The 19,520-nt window shown below is 48.1% G+C and overlaps 2 protein-coding genes across 2 annotated transcripts; both read right to left on the bottom strand.

Annotated features, from left to right (window-relative positions):
- Nucleotides 1-4,751: 4,751 nt before the first annotated feature.
- LOC141963278 (G-protein coupled receptor 35-like) lies at nt 4,752-5,720 on the bottom strand. Its single transcript, XM_074912463.1, has one exon. The coding sequence runs from the start codon at nt 5,718-5,720 to the stop codon at nt 4,752-4,754; it is 969 nt and encodes a 322-aa protein (XP_074768564.1).
- Nucleotides 5,721-9,487: 3,767 nt separating this feature from the next.
- LOC141963277 (G-protein coupled receptor 35-like) lies at nt 9,488-10,447 on the bottom strand. Its single transcript, XM_074912462.1, has one exon. The coding sequence runs from the start codon at nt 10,445-10,447 to the stop codon at nt 9,488-9,490; it is 960 nt and encodes a 319-aa protein (XP_074768563.1).
- Between the last annotated feature and the right edge of the window lie 9,073 nt (nt 10,448-19,520).

Genomic DNA, 19,520 nt, shown 5'->3' with positions numbered 1-19,520 from the left:
CTTTTCATGTGCTCCTGGTACAGATTGCTAATAGACAGGACAGCTCAGGTTTGATGGGCTCCTGCCTCATTTTCCTGCCAGGGAAGATCTTGGTCTCCTCTGCTTCCCAGAGGCTGTGCTCTGCTGGCTACAGCTGCTGGCACATCAGAGTGAGACAGGGCATCTGGCAAGGTGTACCAGTACCCCACCACATGTACAAGGGGCACAGGGACACCGTGCTACCCTGGGACATTCGAGTTCTGCAGTGCCTCTGCCTCATGTGGGGTTTTTTCCTGGCTTTCTCATGAGAAGATGTGATGTTGCAACAGCAAAACTTGACCAAAGCAGAACTACAGTGTTGGGAGCAGAACATGTAAGTCTTATTTTTAGCATGGAAAACCTGTGAAATGGCAGTGTTAGGCTAACTGCACCAACTTCACACAGTGACCAACCCTGTCTGTTGAGCCTCTTTCCCCTTTCCCCTTCATTAGCACCACACAGGAGCTGAGCCACGGCAGATAACGCTCTGTACTATAGCCCTCTCTGTACCCCAGCAGCATCACTGCTGAAGGGGTTGGCCATGTATCTCTGTGCAAACATACTGGAGAGGGCATGGCAAAGCCTGTGCTACCCAGCTGCCTGCTGCTGCTTTGGTGCCTGTAACGTTCCCTGGAGTCTGCTGGGCAGTGCTCACAATTGAAACAACTGTGCCGCACGAAGAAACCAAAAACACAGGGGTACCTCCAAAACCTGAAAGCAGCACCCGGCTCAATAAAATGCAGATCTCCCCAATATGCGTCCTTCATCTCCTGGGAGAGGAGTGCTGCTGAAGCCCAAACCTCTGGTGAGAACTCAGATTTCAGGCCTGCCCAAATGCCACTAAACAGCAAAATACTGTCTTGTGCCAGCCACTGCCCTCCCTGCTTAGAAGGGCCAAAACCGCTAAATCTGTTGGCTATTCACTTAGAAGAAAGTTTCTGAATTACTTTGTAGGCTTTTCCTTGCCTTTTTTTTTTTTTTTTTTTTCCTTTCAAGCCTAAATTTTGACTGCAGCATCAATTTGCTCATTTAAAGTTTAAGCCATTGTAAACATCTTTTAAGGGATAGAGAGATTATATCTTGCTGAAATGTTAGCTGAATGCAGCTAGCCCAGCCCTGCTAGTTGGAGCTGCTGACAGACTGTGACTGCTGATCCCTACTATCATTAGTTAGACTCTTGTGCTAGGAAATGGGAAAGATTTGTGGATAGCCATGCCACTGTCCTCATGGATTGCTATTCCAGTGCTGTATGATGGCTGGTAGTTTGTTGTGGCCCAGGTGCTGATAAATCATCTGTTCCGTTTACTGGGAGCACTCATAGAGCTGAGGTTTTGTTCAAATTGAAGAAAGGTGTCAGAAACGCATCATAAACATCATTATAACTTGAGGTGTAAACCAGATGATAATTTTTGTCCAGGTAGTACATACTACTTCAGAAAGTTCCTCGCTCATCTTTGGGTTGCACTATAAATACCCTGTTGTAAGGCAGATCTTACATCATGGTAACTAAGTCTCCTCTCACAATCTCCAGTATAGGTTTAGTGTTAATAATGGAGGACTCTGATGTGTAATGGTAATAAATGAATATTTATTTATAGATATATTACTATGAGATAGAGTTATTTTCATTTGCAGGAGAATGTTTCCTTTTTTGTTTTCATAGCGTTCAGTACAAATAACAAAAAATATTACTAAATGATGACAGAGATATTGTGAAGTCAACAAACTTCCATTTTAAGAAAAAGGAACACAATTTTTTAAATTTAGAACATGAATGGTAGGAGACCTCAGTTTGCTTCCTACAAGAAGAAGACATTCACTTCATAAAGCTCCGTATGCACTAAGCTTGTTATGTACAGGAATGCCAACTATAAATTCTTTAGTGCACCTGTTGTACTGGTTTTGGCACCAAAAGGGAGTAAACTAGTGACTGTGTGGTGCTTGGCTGCTGCTGGCTGGGGTGAAACCACAGCAGCTGTTTAGTTTAATAGAGTGCCTTCTCTGTGGTCCTTTCTTGATTTAAAAACTATAAGCTTGTGCAAGAAGAAAATGTTCTGAACTTCTTTGATTACAAAACAGTAGCGAGTGGCGTTGTAATGGCAGTTAGTATTTGCCATACTATGAAACCTATAAATGAGGCCACTTGCACAAAAGCATTATTGTTTTGTATTTCAGAGTAGACAACCTAATTGGAGCCCATTATAAACTGTACAACGTGCCCCATGTTAACAGGGAGAAAACATGAACATGTCTGAGTTTGCAGAAAAGTAAGTTTGCTTTTTGGATTAACAGCAGTACAACAGGTTGATATGAATCAACTTTCATCTTTTTTCAAGATAATAAAAATTTTCATAATAATCTGTTGGAACAGGCCTTCATTATAACCAATGAGGTGCAAAATCTCAGAAGGGGATCCCAGAGCCAAAAGTGTTTTTGAAGGCCCTCTGTGCTGTTTCTGAAAACAGAAGTCTCCTTCCTTGCTGAACACCTGGACATGTAAGTAATGCCTGGCACACCACGAAGGAGACTGGGCTAACAGGGGACCCTAAGCCTCTTGCCCTCTGAGGACAGTTAATTGCAGTGTATTTGTTGGCAACTACACATGCATTTCCTTAAGGAATAGATGCGTTTTAAGATTAGGCACTATTTGTCTCTTTTTCCCTCTTTGAAAAGAGACTTTAAAAGGCAGAATGAGGGCCAAACAGTGTGCAGGGATTAAGTTAGTCACATGCATAGATGACCCTTTTGCTCTGCTTGCAGTGAAATGCCAGTAATGCCAGAGCATTAAATAATACATCAAAGAAGAAAATGGGGACATAAATGATCAGCTGAATGACCCGAGTAGTTTCATCCATTTTTATGCTGCAGCTTCCATCATGCTGGGACCTCTGCCAAAGTATTGACACAAAGCAAGTAGATCTAATGTCTGGATGGGGACAGCTTTCTGAGATGGGAATAGCTGATTCCTATGTTGTTTGGCCAATGTCTAGACACTGGTTTCGGCAAGTGGTCTGCAGACACTAGAAAGTGACAGCCCCCTTGTAGACAAGCTATTTGCAAGTTGTTACTAAGACAGTTAGTTTCCTGTAGGTCTACATGAGCAGAATAGGGGTTTGCATTCCCTGGAGGAATTTTTTAGGGGTTTACAAGTCAGAAGACACTGAAAGTCAAGGACCATGAAGCCAACTGAGATACAGTTATCACATACATTTCAAAAACTCTATATTTTCCACGCTGACTTTAAGTTATTGAAGTGACTATGTGGTAAAATGTTAGATGAAATTTCCATGCAGGTAGAATGACTATGCAGTAGTTACGCCCTGGCACTTGCTCCCCTCTCAGCCCAGGCTTCCTTCCAGTGCTCCAAAACCTCCCTTTGTGGCTTAACTGTTTTAGCTGCCTTGTTGTCCTGTTGTCACTTCCCTGTGGACTGGAATGATACATGGTGCACAGTCAGCAAGCACAGACATTATAGAGGAATTTGTTACCTGGAAAACCAGACATTAAAACTGATGCGTGGTGTGGGATCCAGCTAGCATAGATCAAGGCTCTCTGTATAATGCATGGAAAGAGTTAAATGTCTCAAAATGAGGTGCAGGAGAGGTGTTGAACCCCCACTGTGTGCTGTCCAAGCAGCTGAAAAAGAACCCAAATCCAAAGCAATGCTTCATCACACAGGGCAATGCCGAGAAGCCCTCAGCCGTGGGTCTGCCACATCTCTGCAGAAGGGCCTTACACACCCCACTCTCACCAAACCTCCTCTGAAAATTGTTCATGGATGGTGGGGGAGGGATCAAGGCTCTATCTGCCCCATGTTGCTCACTGCTGTTTTCTGGGCATCAACACTCCTGCAGTGTGAGGCTGTGACAACTCGGGCAGATGTGATCACCTCTCATCAGACAGGACACCCGTTGACAGTTTGATCCCAATAAAGTACAGCCACAAACCTGTTACCTGAGGTTACGGTCATCGCTTGAGTGAGATCAGGTCTTCACAGATTTATTCTTGATATGCACGATGCAAAGGGTCTGTTCTGTGGTCCACAATGCTTTACATAGCTCAGTTTTCCCATGCAGTAATGGCGTATCTATAGCCACAGGGATTTTAGTCTCACAAATGCCAGGGCATTGCCATAAGCTAATACAAGTGTTATACAGCAGGAATGGGCCAATAGTCTTAGGCCACTGTGTGAGTCCTGGCTCTTACTCCCTGCGCAGCAATAGCTGCATCCTGGTGATAGCTGCAAGCTTTGAAATTATATAGGTTGGCAGGAAACTACCCTTCTGCAGGCAAATTCTTTGATGTGAGCAGCACAGATGTATCAGGTTTGGCATTGTAGCACAGGGGCTTTTTCTTGTTTTTAAGTCACCATGCGTATTACAGTCCTAGAGGCTGATTTGTGTATTGCTGTAAGGGTGCTCAGTTTCCTATGTTAAGCTGCAATGCAAGTGCATTGGCAGAAACAATGGCCTTATAATCTATTTTCCATACCACGTGGCTCTCCCTCTTGTCCAGGAGATGCCTGAAGCTGTGATACAAGGATCCAAGACAACAATCAGAGTTGGAGTCAAGTCACTGAGGGCAGAAGGACAAAATTCGAGTTAATATTAGACCCCTTGGAGGGGATTGCCTCTTTTTTGCAGGTATGCCTATACCTACAATGATTGCAAATACTGTAAGTGGTCCCATTTCCCCTTGCCTTGAAACTTCAGCAGCACTGTGGCTCTTAATACCTATAGTGCACTAGACCCTGTCTGTGTCACAACTTGATCTGTGGGTGGCTGTGACTCTTGGCTTTGGTTCATCTTGGATCTCATTGATATACAAGTGGGGAGCAGAGAAGGAAATTCAGGAAATTCCTTGGCTGCAAAGTAATAGCAAAATGCATCCAAACAGCAGTTACAATTTGCTAAACATGCACAGATTTGAATGGAGGCTCTAACTGCTGAGACCAGAGGACAAGCTCCAGCAACATCCACTGCAAACCGCAAGAGCAGTGTGATGTGTAAAGGTGAAAAACATATGGTGAACACACACAAATTCACGGAAACAATGTGGACTGCTTTCTCCATTAACTTTGTCTCATGAGGGCTTGTGGCCATCTTCTTTTTGAGACATTTGATAACTTGTACTGAGCAAAAAATCACAATCCCTAAGGGAATAAAATACCCAAAGGTAATAGAGAATAACAATAAGTAACTAGGTTGAATGGATTGTTTCTGAAAGCAGAATTGTTCTTTTCTGTCATGAAATTTTAGACGCAAGTAGGAATAAATCATCACCATTATCCATAGAAACCCACAAATAGAAGCTGATTTCAGTGGGGATCGAAGGATCTTTGCTTTTAGAGGGAACTTGATTGCAATGTATCGATCAATTGCAATCAGGGTGATGATAAGGATGCTCATAGGCATGTTTGTAAAATAGATGTTCCGTACGGTGAAACATAGCTTGTCCGTGGGATGGTCATACTTGGTAAAATATATCAGGAATGGCATGGCAAAGAGCAGGAAACTGTCTGCGACCATGAGGTTGATCATGTACACCCTGGTCTCGGTCCACCTCTTGATTTTGCAGCAGAAGACCCAGAAGGCAATTGTGTTCAGTGGGATCCCCAAACAGAACACTGGGATGTAGACGATCAGTTGAAATATCACAATGCTATTCTGCAGCACGCTGTCATCTTTGGTACAGTTTGCCATGTCGGGCCGTCTCTGCAAGAAAAGAGTGCAGGCATGAGACCGAGTTCAGGGACAGGTCCTCTGGGCTGGGTCCTGCTGCAGTGCCGCTGCTCTCCTGGCTCTGCAGCTCCTTGCACCCCTGCACTGCATATGTAGGCAGCCCCTGGATGGGCTCGGGTGGCCCGTCACTACCATCTGTCCCTCAGACATCAAGGTAACACTGCCACTCACCACCAGCTAACATAAAAACACAGAGGCAACCCTCCCTTACAGCTATTACAGGGTTAAGCCTGTCTTGCCCTCCATTCAGGCCTGGTTTGCAGTTTGGGCAATAGCAAAGGGTCTGCAAAGTAGAATGATAGTTTTTGTGGTTGATTTGCTGCTGCTCTGGTTATCAGAGAACTACTGGCTTTAGGGCAGCCTGAAGCAGAGCAGGGTAGCATTGTGAACCTCCACAGGACTTGAGCCCTTCCAGCTGTAAAGTAGCTCTGGTGGCTTTGCTCCTGGGGGCCGTGGGAATGCTGCTGCAGGCTGGTGGGTAGGTGCCTGATGTGGGCAGGTTTTCCCCAAGCACAAACCCACTCCTCTCACTGAGGATGCTGGGAAGGAATAGCTCAGCAGGGCTACCACCAGCCCTAGCAGGTAGCAGGTCTCCAGAGAGAGAAAGGAAAGTGAGTACCTGTGTCTGATCTCAGCCTTCAAAGATAGGAAGCCAAAATGTTGCTAGAGCAGAAAACACGAATCCAAGAACTTAGACTATCTCCTGGTATTCCTTTAAATATTTCAGGTCATCTGCTACCAGCAAAGAGGCTGTGGAGGATGAATCAGACAGTCTGCAGCTCATAAAGAGTTTACAGTGAGGCAGAAAAGGAAAATGCCCAGATTCCTAGAATCTCTTATAAATACATTGCCTTATAAGTCAGCAGCTTCTAAGCATCAACATTACACTGTAGTGAAAATGTCCAATTGCATAAACTAAGTGAACTGGTTTTAGTGTCCAGGACTGGGAGACAGAGCTGGCAACCACAGAGGAAAGCGCAACACCTGCCCTAGCACCAGAATCACAGGGATACAGTCATTTTTGGGGTGGAATTTATGGAGGCGTGAATACACAGCTGGTGTCCTGGCTCTCTTGGGCTTTCAGCTTCACAGGTCCTTGGCTGCACAGTGGTACCTCCTACCCTGCAGCCCTTCCCTGCCAGCCTGCTGTGGTCATCCCGCAGTGAGAAGCCACTCTCTGCATGCCCTGAGGAGCAGCTGAGCCCTCCGGGCTGGACAGGGCATCCCGGCCCCATCAAATTCCCCATGTAAGCCCAGAGCCAGTGGCGGTTTCCAGGGTCCCGTGCTGCAGTGTGCCTGGACCTGGGTGTCTCCACACTCATGGAAGAGGCATGGTAAGAAGCACTGGTGTGAAACCACAGCGAGGGATGAAGACCCCCCCTGAATGACACATGTGACTGCAAAACAGTGAGGTATAACAGCTGTGAAAGCAGAAGGAAACTGAGGCATCTGTAGATGTGTAGAGCTGCGGATTGACCTATATGTTAAGAAGCAGGCAGCCCTCGCTATGCTTCAGTTAAGAGGTGAGAAAGCACACCCTAAAGTACAGAGCAGAGCACACAGCCACTCACTGTTGTGGGAAGAATTAAAAGACATTACCTGCTTCTTGTGGGGCCGTCAGGTGAGTTTAGTCCCCAGAAAGGTTGCAGTGGAGCTGCGGGTGTCCTTGTAGGGGAGGAGATCTGCCAGGGCCGTGGGTGCTGCTATGGGGTGCTGCTCTGTGTGGGGCACAAGCTGTCCGGGAGCCTGCTGTTGACAGCTCAGGAGCGCTGAAACACAGCAATGAACTCTTGTTCCTCAAAAGTGCTTCATTTATCACCTAGTTTTTGGGAAGGTCGAGTCTCTGGTGCCCTCTGTTGTTCTCACATCAGCTCAATGCTTCAGCATCATTTTTTCCAGCCAGTCTGTGCTTCCCCCACTCACCTCACACAAACTAGCAATTAAAATTTAATATATTCAGTTGTGGGAAGACAAATAATTTCTGAAATAAAACCCATAATGGTTGAAAATTGCCCTTCTGGCAGTGCAAGGTCCCCGAGGGAGCACAGCAGCCCATGCAGCCTCCGGTGCGGTTGCAGAGCACGCCCCAGGCAGGCAGCAGTGCGGGATGGGGTTTTTTCTGAGGGGGCACATCAGTGCTCATGCACCCTGAGACAGAGAGCTCAGGGTGAGGGGACCCAGCATGCTTCTCTTCACTGTCTCTACAAGAAAGGTGCCAGATGCTATGGGCCTGCTCGTCCTCTGTGAAGCGGGCAGGTGTCTGACCCTGCGCATCAGCGTCACTGGAAATCCTAAGCTGGTAATGACAGTCACTGCCACCGGGCGTGGGTGAGAGATACTGGTGTGGCAGTGAGCATGCCATAGGCGTCAGGACCTCTAGAAACATGTTTAAGAACATGCCTCAATATTATTTTGTAGTCATTTTGATGGCTTTTGCTGTCTGCTGGCTGCAGCAGTTGCAGCCCCATCTATGTGAGCTGGCTGATGGGAGCCAGCCTCTGACTCTCTCAGGATGTCCCATTAATTCATGTCTCCTGAGCTCACAGTCCCAAAGGTGACAACAGCAGATTGAGCAGCACCCATGGGCTCCCTGAAGACAGATGTAAGTCACAGGGGAAACTGTGTAAGTGGGCAGGGAAGACTCTTCCACACTGTCTCTTGGAACACGCAGGTCGCATTGCCATGGCAGAGTTCAGGGGCCACTTTGGAGACTTTTCAGTATTTAGGAAGCAAAAAGCACAGTCCTAGGGAGCATTTGAATAAGATGTAGGGCATCAACCCACTCCCCATCTCCCCTGAGTTTTCTAGGCTTCTGATTCATGGACAAATGAAACATTAGGGGTGTCAGTGTAGGCAGGCTGTGGAAACCTGGACCCAGCTGTGTCCATATGTGGGGTTCAGCTGGGGGGTGATACTCTGACCCCAAGCTGTGGCCAGGAGGGTGAACCTAGGGGCCAGCCTGGTGCCACAAGATAAACCCAGGGAGTATCAGTGCACGGGTGGCAAAGGTTTAGACAGACTTAAAAGAACTTCTCATGAGTGGGATCATCAGTCCAGTGGGGATGGCTGCTCTAAGGAGGTGTGTCTGTGCCAGGGCTCAGCAGGGTGGCAGGAGGATTCAGCTCTGAAATCTCTTGGACTTTGTGCCTTTATGGCACTGGACAAATCTTGCTTTCATCCTAAATACGTTCCTTTGGATCTGTCTGACCCATTGACTTGAAGGGGAAGGGCAGTGGCAGAGTCTAGGGCCATCTACGTAGTAGTATCCTGGTACCACCTGAACTCCCTCAGCCCACCAAAAGAATACAATAAAAAGAAATGGTATTATTTTAATAATACAAAAACCCTGAAATACATAATGAGGTAAAACATGATGTGTTCTTTTGTACGTGTTGGCAATAAGGATTGATTGACTTTACTTGCAAAATTAACCAAGACAGAGAAACATACATGGGTCACCTCTCTTCCTGTAAGAGTAACGAGCAGGCACTGGAGGGTGGAATGGAGACGTGTTACTGACCAGCAATTACATACATGCTTTTACATATCTCTGTGAAATAAATTATTTGTTTAATAGAAACATATAGTATAAATCACAATTAACTCAGTAATGCTAAACCTAACAAAGATCGTCCTAGAGAGAAAGCGCAATAGTTAGCCCAATAATGTTGAAGCTCTTTCTTCTCTTGATGTTACAGAGTTGTGGGGTTTTTTGGGTTTGGTGTTTTTCATCCCCCCTGCTCCCCACCTTCCTTTAAGCAAGTGTGTGTCTGCAAGGTGTGGATTTGATCTGTTTTTTCAGTGCTGGATTTGGGCAGTGGAAGGGCTTCATGGAACTCCTTGGTCACAAAGTAGTAGCAGATGCTATCCAGGCAGCAGTTGGATGTGGCAATACACCTCGTCACAGAGGAGAAGTTCTTCATAACCTGGAGCAGGAAACAGGTAGCTCCAATGCTCTCCATTATGAACCTAGCAAGTAACCCAAGGTAGGCTGGCAGAAAGCATATTATAAATACAATCAGATTTGCATAAATAATGTGAACAGCTTTCTGAATTAATTTCTTCTCTGGTGAATTTGTGTTCAGACGTCTCTTAAGGTTCCTAATTACTTCTGTGGAGCAAAAAGTCAAGATTGCTAATGGAACAGTAAAAATGAAGAAAATGGAAAATAGGCTCAGAGTAGCGGGCACAGTGGTATCCTTCTGAAAGCAGAGAGCAGCGTGTCTCTGCCAAAGCTGTAAGATGGCAGCGATTATCACGGAGACCCACAGAAGCCCACAGAGAAGGGCAGCCTTTAAAGGAGACCTGAAGGTCCTGGCTTTCAAGGGGTGCTTTATGGCAATGTATCGATCAATGGAGATAAATGAAATTATGTAGATGCTCACTACCATGTTGATAAAATACATTGCCTCTATAAACTGACAGAGTTCATCTCGAGTTGACTTATTCCAGAGTAAATAAGCCATGGAAGGCAAGGTGCAGATGACAAAGAAGTCTGCAAAGACTAAATTGATTACATACACCCTGGTTTCTGTCCACTTCTTTATCTTGCAGAAGAACACCCAGAGAGCAAGGACATTAAATAGTGCTCCAAAAAAGAAAATTATGTTATACAGAGCAAATTCAGTGAGACGAACATGGTGATACAGTTCTAGATTTGTGACACTGCAGTTGCTGGACACATTCATTGTCCTGATGTGTAGACGTTGTATGATGTTCTGAGACCTGAAATGGGAAAAGACATGGTAAGACTTTACTCCTACCTCTTAAAAGATTCGTGGCTCCTATAAAAAAGGGTATTTAAGTAAAAATTTACTTTGTTATGAATGTGAATTTGAGTCTACAAAGCTGACTCTCTGAGTCAGCCTCTAACTGGGATGCATCCTTTGCGGAGCTTTGTTTATGTTTACTCAGTTTATGAGTAGGTATCTCAAGGTACACTTCCAATGGGACATGACAGACAGCCTTTATTAAATAAGGGGATCTTGAATGGGGGGGGAGTCAGAATAGCACTTAGAAAAGCCCTCATAGATAGTGGGGGCATCTCGTGACAATGTGAACACTGATTTGTTAAGTCAGGCTGTGCAAAAGAGGTAGAATTAACCCTTAGCTTCGTTTTGAGCTAGGTAGGGGTTGAAGCAACCCTAAAGCCCAGCACAATCCATGAGCAAAAACTCTTCTACTGGTTCTGCTGACTTGGGAGACAGACTAGGGGAATGAAGGGCTGCAAGGGCATAGCAGATGTCACTTGGCAGACATCTTCATGCTCTGGCTTTAACTGTGGAGGTTTCTGAGCCTTTGGGCTGCCTTGAAAATCTGGAGCTCCTGCTCCAGGTTGAGGAAAACAGCTGAATCTGAGTTCCTGCATCCCAAAGGCATGCTTGAAACCCTAAGGGAGTGAGTGAGTGAGGCATGCTGCTCTCTACCTCCTTGGGAGAGGAATGGGGGGTGGAATGATTAACCTGATTTTAAACCCATTTGTTCCAGGAGAGAGTACAAGTCTGAAGATCTAAAGCAGAAAGATGCCTGAAAGACACAACACCGGTACAAACAAGGAACTTGTCACTAAGGGCTGCATTAGATGGTTCCTGCTCCATGCAGGCATCCTGGCACCTTAGGAAATCCATGAGATGTAAGTAGTACATCTCTGTCACACTGGCTACTAGATGTTTCGTATTGGTTGCGTGAAGAGTGTGAGTTCATGGGCCGATAAAAATCAGCTTTCTCCAGACCCCATCCTGTGCAAAGTGGCTGTATGTGATGTGCGCACGGAACAATTCTGTGAACTCGTGCTTCTGTGTGTATGTCACTGAATTTCTGTTTGCATCTAAATGCACTTTGGAAAGAATTTAACCTTTTAATTTAAAATAAGTTTTTTGCCACTCTAACAGGAGAGTGAAATGGTGAGCGATCTGGTGAAATCCAACCGCTTTCAGAGATGTAGGAAGGGACACCATGACTGAATATGCCTGGTTAAGCAGTTATTTGCCTCTGCAAGTAATTCAGACCTTGTGGTCAGTTGGTGAGGGCACTGCCTGCAAAATTAGACTTCAGTTCTGAAGTAACTGATGAACATACAAATAATTCAATTGCTGGGGAGACATGTAAATGTCTTGGGCCCTAGCAGACACTAATGTGACTCCTGCATAGAGAGCTCTCCCAGTTCTTGTGTGCTCACATCTGGGTTTCTCAACAGAGGCTTGCTGCTCACTGCCTGCACCCTGGAAGGAAGGTGATGGCTGTCACCCAAGGAAAACCTCTCTGTAAGTAGCAGCAGGGAATCACCTTACATCATGGGCTGAAGCTGCCACATCATATGCTCATTAAGTGCACAAGGCAGATGTCTTTGCTGTCATGGCTGGTGCTCAGGTTGCTTTTCACTGGCCCTGGTCTGCAATGCCGGCTGTACTGGTGTACTCTGCAGCATGAAAGGGCTCTGGCCAACACCACCTTTGGAGCTGGAGATGTGGCCCAAATGCAGTCCCCAGCATCACGTCTCACAAGTGCTCTGCGCTACGAGGCAGCCCAGAGACTGGGGGGAGGAGGGAGGAAATGAGCAGAGGGTTTTAAAGCAGGCCACATAGCATAGATAGGGTATGTCTGAGCATAAAATGTCATTAAAGAGATGCAGTTTGATAAGCTACCATATCCTGTGGCTGATGGAAATTTTTAAGGTTGGGTAGATGCGATGGCTGCAGCATCAGAGGGGCTAGGCAGCAATCTACAGCTGTGAGAAAAGCATGGAGACAGCTGTAAACCAGCATCTTGCTGCTGCTGCTGGAGGACCAGGAACAGGCTGGAGCTTGACAAAGTCGCCAGTATTGTGGAGTGTGTCCTGCTTTCCTCCCACTATAGACTGGGGAAACCTGATCCGCAGCTGTTCCCCACCATGGAAGCTGGTCACTAAGCTGGGGTGGAAGGCCAGGGCTGGGCTCATTTCCTCCAGCAGCTCAAGAAGTAGCAGGCTTCTTCCAGACTCTTAACAGAGAGTTTGGAGGGATAGAAGCAAGGCAGAGGCTGAAGGCACTGTGGGTGTTGCAGTAGCACCGTGGTGGCAAACATCCTGTGTTTTTTCCAGTGTGATGCCCATGGGGAAACAGCTGCACTAGAGGGAGAGTCCTGTCTGTAAAATCCTCCTCCCTCCTAGTGGGGGGGGGCTCAGAAATAAGCAGGTACCAGAGGAATGACAGGTGAATGTGGTGAGTGAAATGACTAAGGACAGTAGGGCAGCCTTGGTGGGTGAGGGAAAGGACCTGGACTGAGCACAGGGAGAGGAAGAAGGAAAATGGGATGGGAAGTATGGGAAGTATGGTATACAGCACAGCATCTTCTGCACCAACTGCCACCTCCATGGCAACTGGTCAGATTTTCACCAACATTTCTATAAATTGAATGGGTAGCTGTCAGCAAAGATTTAATGAATATACTGTGCCGATATGAGAATAGACAGGGCTGTACTCCACAGGCCCTGGGCAGTGAGCTGACCTGGGAGGGAAGCACAGCCAGAAAGAGTGGGCAGACAAACTGCCTCTGTGGCAGAAGAGCCCTAGGTGAGGGGTTTTTCCTCTCTTTTGTTTCCAAATTGCATGAAGAAATCTGGAAACTACCTGTGCTGTCCTTGCTGTTGTTCATAGCTCTCAAACACAGTGATCTAAGGCACAGAACATTTTTCTTTTCTTCTTTGAAACTGGTGTTCTCTCAGGCTCATCTATCACTGCACCCTTTGAAAATGGTAATGTAGTAACCCAAACAGAACATCTTGAAAAGATGCAAGGGTTTACTTAGACAAAAAAGAAATCTTCTGGAATCACTCATTTCCTGTGTTAGGATGAATTTACTTTCCAGTTCCCAGGAACTTTTGCTGTGAGGAAGTAATATGTTGTGATCTTCCAGGTGAAGTACCAGGAGGATACCTTGGAGCAAGAACAGAAACTGAAAGGCTCAGAGATTGCAACCTACTGCTTAGACCTCTGCATTGCAGGGACTGCACTGCCCTGCAGAAACCAGGCGTCTAAGCCTCCTCTTCCTCCTCCCAGACACAGCAGGACCCTGAGCAACACTTCACAGAGAGTAGGAGAGAATGAAACAAAGTGATGTTACCTGTAGGTTTAACGCCACAAAATCAGCAGCAGGTCCCGCCGGAGGCAGGGCATGTGCGGGCTGTGCAGCCGCACATCTGGGCCAGGAGGAGCAGGGCCAGCCGAGGCAGCTGGTAGGGCTGCATGCACAGGACACCAACAGCTCACCGGTACTTGACGGTTTCTATAGCACCTCCTCCTCCTCCTGCGTGGGAGAAGATTTCATGTTGGTTTGGTTTTGAGTGTCAATCGGCTGACCAAATAAATGGTGGCAATACTTTCCAGTGAGGTAGAATGTTGTGTTCTAAAGTGGTGTGTTCAACAGCTAAGCAGTGGTAGTCAACAACTGTGGATTTGAAATGCTGTGCTGAAACCTAAGCTAAGCAAAACCAAGAAGATGCACTATCTGGTGTTGGACCATGCCACACAGCTGGAGGTGCAGGGCCCTCCGACTGAGTGCTGAATGGAGTCATACTTGCTTGCACAGCTCTGGGTGGGGAGGTGAGCACACTGAGCAGCTTGGCATGTAGCATAGTCTCTCTCTAGGATGGAGAAAGTCTCCCCATCCCTCCTCAGATGGACACTGCTGCACCCAAATGGCCCCTTGGAATGGGTTTGGTGCGTGGGGCAGGGATGGAGCAGGAGATGGTCACAATGGGGCCAGTGGAGGGGCTCCAGCCTGCACTACTCCTTCAGCACAGGTACAGCCAAAGCACCTGAGAGCTTCAGGCTGGTGACTGAACAAAGACCTTGGCATCTCACATGGGTGATGAAGAGCCCCACTTGTTGGACCCTGCATTGACAGAATTGGAGGGAGGAGAGTGAACTGTAAGCCCCAAAGGGTCAGTGATGAGCTATTTAATTGGTGTCAATAATCAGCGTGCAGCATAGCTAGTGGGGAATTGTCTTACTGCCCACTTACCCTTAGTACCTGACCAGCTGCAACACTTCTTCATTGCAGTGATGCCAATGGTGGTTGGCTGCTCATAAAATAGCACGATGGGTACCCTTCTGGCCATGTGAGCTGTGAGAGAAGAGAAGAGAAGCCTGCTGGCTTGAGCCCAGGGGTGAGAGCACACAGGAACTGATGTGGTGAATGAAGGATAGCAGGATGTCAACATGGCCCAGACATCAAGCAGAGGAAGCGCTGCAGCACAGCTGTCCAGCAAGACTGTGCAGGGGAGAGGACCCGATGGAAGAGCCTGAAGATAAGACCCACTTGCTCTGCTCCACCACAAGCCTTACACACCTTGCAGCCACCCTATAGCCACAAAGATGTGTGTGCTGATCACAGCCCTCAGGAGGCAACAAGGCATCCAAAGCCCTCAGTTTGTTTGTCACCGAGGACAGACCATCAGTGCGTAAGGCAGGAGCCACGTAAAATGTGTCTGAACCACAGGCTGATAAGACCCTCAGATACCATTTGGCATTTGTGAGGTATTGTGGCAGAAGAGGACAGGGAAGCCTGATGATAGGAAAAGTTGCAGTGGATCTTGGAGTCACAGCACAGAAGAGGGACTGCAGGGTCACTGCAGGTGTTTAAGGCCAGGAAAGATCTGTGTGAGAAGATCCACAAAGGAAAGGCTGTGGGAGCTGCTTGCCTGTGGGAGCTGCAGCTGCATTTCCCAAACAGGCTGATGCTGTAAGTTATTTTTGTCTGAGAGCCCAGCATAATGGCCTTGTTCACAGGGTGGCTGAGGTTGGAAGGGACCTCCTGAGGTTTACTACAACCCCTTGCTCAGAGCCTGTTGCCCAGGGCCATGTCCAGTCTGGTTTTGAGTATCTCCAAGGATATCTGTAACCTGTTCCAGTGTTTGATCACCCTGAAAGTAAACATTTTTTCTTATGTTTAAATGGACTTTCCTGTATTTCAGTTTGTGCCCATTGCCTCTTGTCCTCTCATTGTCACTTCAGAGAAGAGATCCATCTTCTTTACTCACTCTGATTGCATGTTTACACACATGGATAAGATCCTTGTGAGCCTTCTCTTCTTCAGACTGAACAGTACCAGCTCTTTCAGCCTCTCCTCATATGAGAGATGCTCCAATCCCTTAATCATCTTTGTGGCCTTTCCTTGGACCTGCTCCAGTAAGTCCATGTCTGTCTTGTACTGGGGAGCCCAGCACTGGACATGGAACTCCAGATGTGTCTCACCAGTGCTGGGTAGAGGGGAAGGATCACCTCCCTTGACCTGCTGGTGATGCTTATCCTACTGCAGCCTAGGATGCTGGTACCTGCCTTTGCTGCAGCGATGCATTGCCGGGTCATGGTCAGCTTGGTTTCCACCAGGTCCTTCTCTGCAAAGCTGTTTTCCAGTCAGTCAGCCCCAGGCTGTGTGCTGGTGCCTGGAGTTGCTCCTCCTCAGGTGCAAGACTCTCACTGCCCCTTGTTGAACCCATGAGGTTCCTGCCAGCCCACTTCGCCAGCCTGTGAAGGTGCCTCTGAATGGTGGCACAATCCCCTTGTGTATGATTGACTCCCCTCAGTTTTATATGATCTGTAAACTTGCCAAGGGTACACTCTGTCCTAGCACCAGGCCATTATTGTTTGGCATCTTCACTGTTTGCCTCAGTTTCCCTCTTCAAGGGACCCTGGTAGGGACTGGCCTCCAGCTGGACTTCATGCTACTAATCTCAGCCCTTTGAGCTTGGCAGTTCAGCCAGTTTTTGGTCCACCTCACTGTCCATTTACCTAGACCATACTTCGTCACTCTGTCTCTGTAGGTATTATGGGAACTGTAAGGCTTTCAACACTAAAGTTGAGAGAAACAACATCCACTGCTCTCACCTCATCCACCGAGCAGTCTTCTCTTTAGAGGCAGCTTATCAAGTTGGTCAGACATGTTTTGTAAATCTAGTCACCTTCTTGTCCTTAGTATGCTTTTAAATTATTTCCAAGAGCATTTAATCCATCTCTTTCCCAGGGATCAAGGTGAGACTGACTGTCCTGCAGCTCTCTGGATGCTCCTTTCTGCCTTTCCTGAAGATAGGGGTGACATTTGGGTAAATCAGCAGTGTTAAAGGGAAGAGCACGCTGTGAGTGCCAGCTCACATGCAGACCTAGCTGTAAAAGGAGAGGAGATGAGCAGCGGTAGAAAATTCTTTTGGGTAGGGAAAATAAAAGGAGCAGGCTAAGCTTTTCTGTGGAAGATGTCAGCTCCACCTCTATTTATTGCTGTCCAAAAATCTGGGTATAGTGTCTGTGACAGGAGCAGTTTCAAATAGAAGTGCTGTACTGAATGTGCTTGCTGCAGCCCCTCAAAGCTGCAGAGTGGATGCATGGACTGAGAGGAAGCAGAAAGGCAGGGGGACATCCATCTTCCAAACAGGTAGACAAGGTTTTGAACTCTGAAATGCTAAGTGGACAAAAGCCACAGGCCAGGGGGAAGGGAGCAAATACCTCTCTGGGGCTTTGTGAGGGGTGATGCTTCAGGGTGGCAGTATGCTTCAGTGTCTGATGGTGTGGCATGATGGAAACATGCGGTGGAAAACCATTAAAGCATGGTGCTTTCCCTTCCAGGGGAGACTTGTCGATAAGTTTGTTTGTGTCCACAGAGTGTGAGACAGCATCGAGATGAATCACGCGAGTGTCAGCTCTGCAGAAATGCAGCTGTCAGCCACAGCAGCCAGACTGCGCCTTCCTGAGAACTGGGGGTGTCGAGCCCACGGCCCCGCTGCAATGGGGCCAGACACTCACCATGGGAAGCGGCTGATCCCCCGCCACAGCTGTACGTGTGAGCTGTCACCCAGGCAGTGCCAGGGCGTCAGAGCCTGTTGAGCTCTGCACCCCACAGAGCGGGTGTTGCACACCCCATTGAGGGGCAGTTGTGCACCAGTGGGGCACTGGTGTGGGAAAAGGTGGCAGCGTTGGGTGCTGCCATGGGGCTGGGCAAGGTGGCAGCTCAGCCCCACACGCTGCCTGTGTGAGCTGCCAGGGTGACCCCCACAGGCAGAGCACTGGGCAGGGAGACACACAGATAGCATCACAAGAGTAGTGGGAGGGGCTGAGCGTGGCCTCTGCCACGTTGGGGCAGAGCTCCTATGTGAAACACGCCAGGCACTTGTGAAGGTTTGTCCATGACATACATGTGCAGTGCTAATGCCCCTGTGCGTCTCATCCTTCCTCCTCCTCTTCATCGCAGCTCAGTTCGCTTTCCCATCCTACCCGCCACTTAAACAGACACAAATGCCTTCATGGAAGGGCACTTCTGTCTCAAGACTGTTGAGTTGCCCCTGATACCAGCATAAGCCTTCCCAGGGCAGTACGCTGGGCTGGCAGCACAGCAAATTATTGTGTTGAAAAGTGTCTAGTGGGTCATAGGAAACATCCAGTTTGCCACATACACACATGTGCAAACACGTCCTGCCGTCTCGGTGCTAGACAAGTGAAACCAGTCTGCAGAGAGCAGGTTGCCCCTGTGCATGCTGACACCACTGTGTCCCACACCAAGACAGCTGTGGCCACCACCCATCACTCCCAAAGAGGTCCCTTCCACAGCAAGGTGGGCACAAGAGCTTTGGTTTCTCCTGCTCCCTGTGTTTGCAGGGAAGGCAAAGCCCTCAGCCTTGGCTAGCTGCATGCCGGTGGTGCCCGCACTCACGGTGATGTACAAGCTTGGTGAGGAGCCCTGCTGTGAGAGGCAGGACAGTGGTGAACAGTGACTCATGGGTCACACGCCTGTTACCCACCTACACGCAGCTGTGGTTGTCTCACTGCATGGTGGGGGCCAGGGAGCTCCTGTAGGTTGGTGTGACCCATGTGGTGGGCACCTGCCCTGCTGCCTGCAGGGCACAGAGGTGTCCCTAGGCGGGTCTGAACACAGTTTGGGGCAGCCTGTGGCAGAAACCCTGTCCATAACCTAGGTCATCATCAAGTGAGCCGTCAGCAGGGTCCATCCAAGCTCTGTCATCCACGAGCAGGTTTAGGAAGACAGGTGAGAGACAAGATGGCTAAGTATGCATCCTTCCATCTCTGAGAGACAGAGATGGGGTAAGAGCTGCAGTCAAAAATCAAGCTGTGAAGGGACATATACCTCTTGCTGGCTTCTGTCAGCAGAACAGACTGCCCAGCCTCCATTAGGTGAGTCAGAAAGCCCTGAGAGGTTCCCACATGGTTTGGTGACCCCCTCAGATGGAGACAGCAGGATGTCGTGGGTCACCTGTCCTAGCACTGAGCCCCAAGGACTGGCAGCGGTAGGTGCAGAGGATCCATCCCTGGCTGAATTCATCCAGAAGCTCTGCTCCCTTCACAGACTGGGGAGAGCAGGGTTGTCCCCTAGGGCACAGACCCTTCCAGCCCTGTGCCGGGTGGCAGCATCTGCGGTTTGTGTTGCAGGGTACAGCCTTTGGCAAGCAGAGGCAGAGATGAGCTTCTCTAGAGATAGTGGCTGCAACAGTGTTGGCGCAGCCTTGTGTGCTGCCATGAGCATGTGAGAGGCTACAGTTAGTTGGTGGTGGGGACTAAGAAAGTGGTGTCTGACAGTGCCAGAAGGAGACTGAACTCAGCCCATGGAGGAGAAGGGAAGGAGTGGTTTGTGGCAGAGGATTGGAGGTGCAGGTGAGAAGCAGTTAATTTGGAGGTGGTGGCCTAGGAAAGAGCCCTGAAGAGGGATGTAGGCCAGGAGGGTGAGGTGGCTGGGGGAGAAGACCGTGGGTGTAGGGACAGAGATGGAGACAATCTGGCT

The sequence above is a fragment of the Athene noctua genome, chromosome 8 (genome assembly GCF_965140245.1).
Source record: "Athene noctua chromosome 8, bAthNoc1.hap1.1, whole genome shotgun sequence".
NCBI classification, from domain to species: Eukaryota; Metazoa; Chordata; class Aves; order Strigiformes; family Strigidae; genus Athene; species Athene noctua.
This window is presented reverse-complemented; position numbering and strand designations above follow the sequence as displayed.

Bases quoted from the DNA above. Each gene is read 5' to 3' on its own strand.
- LOC141963278 (XM_074912463.1), bottom strand. From the start codon at position 5,720: ATGGCAAACTGTACCAAAGATGACAGCGTGCTGCAGAATAGCATTGTG.
- LOC141963277 (XM_074912462.1), bottom strand. From the start codon at position 10,447: ATGAATGTGTCCAGCAACTGCAGTGTCACAAATCTAGAACTGTATCAC.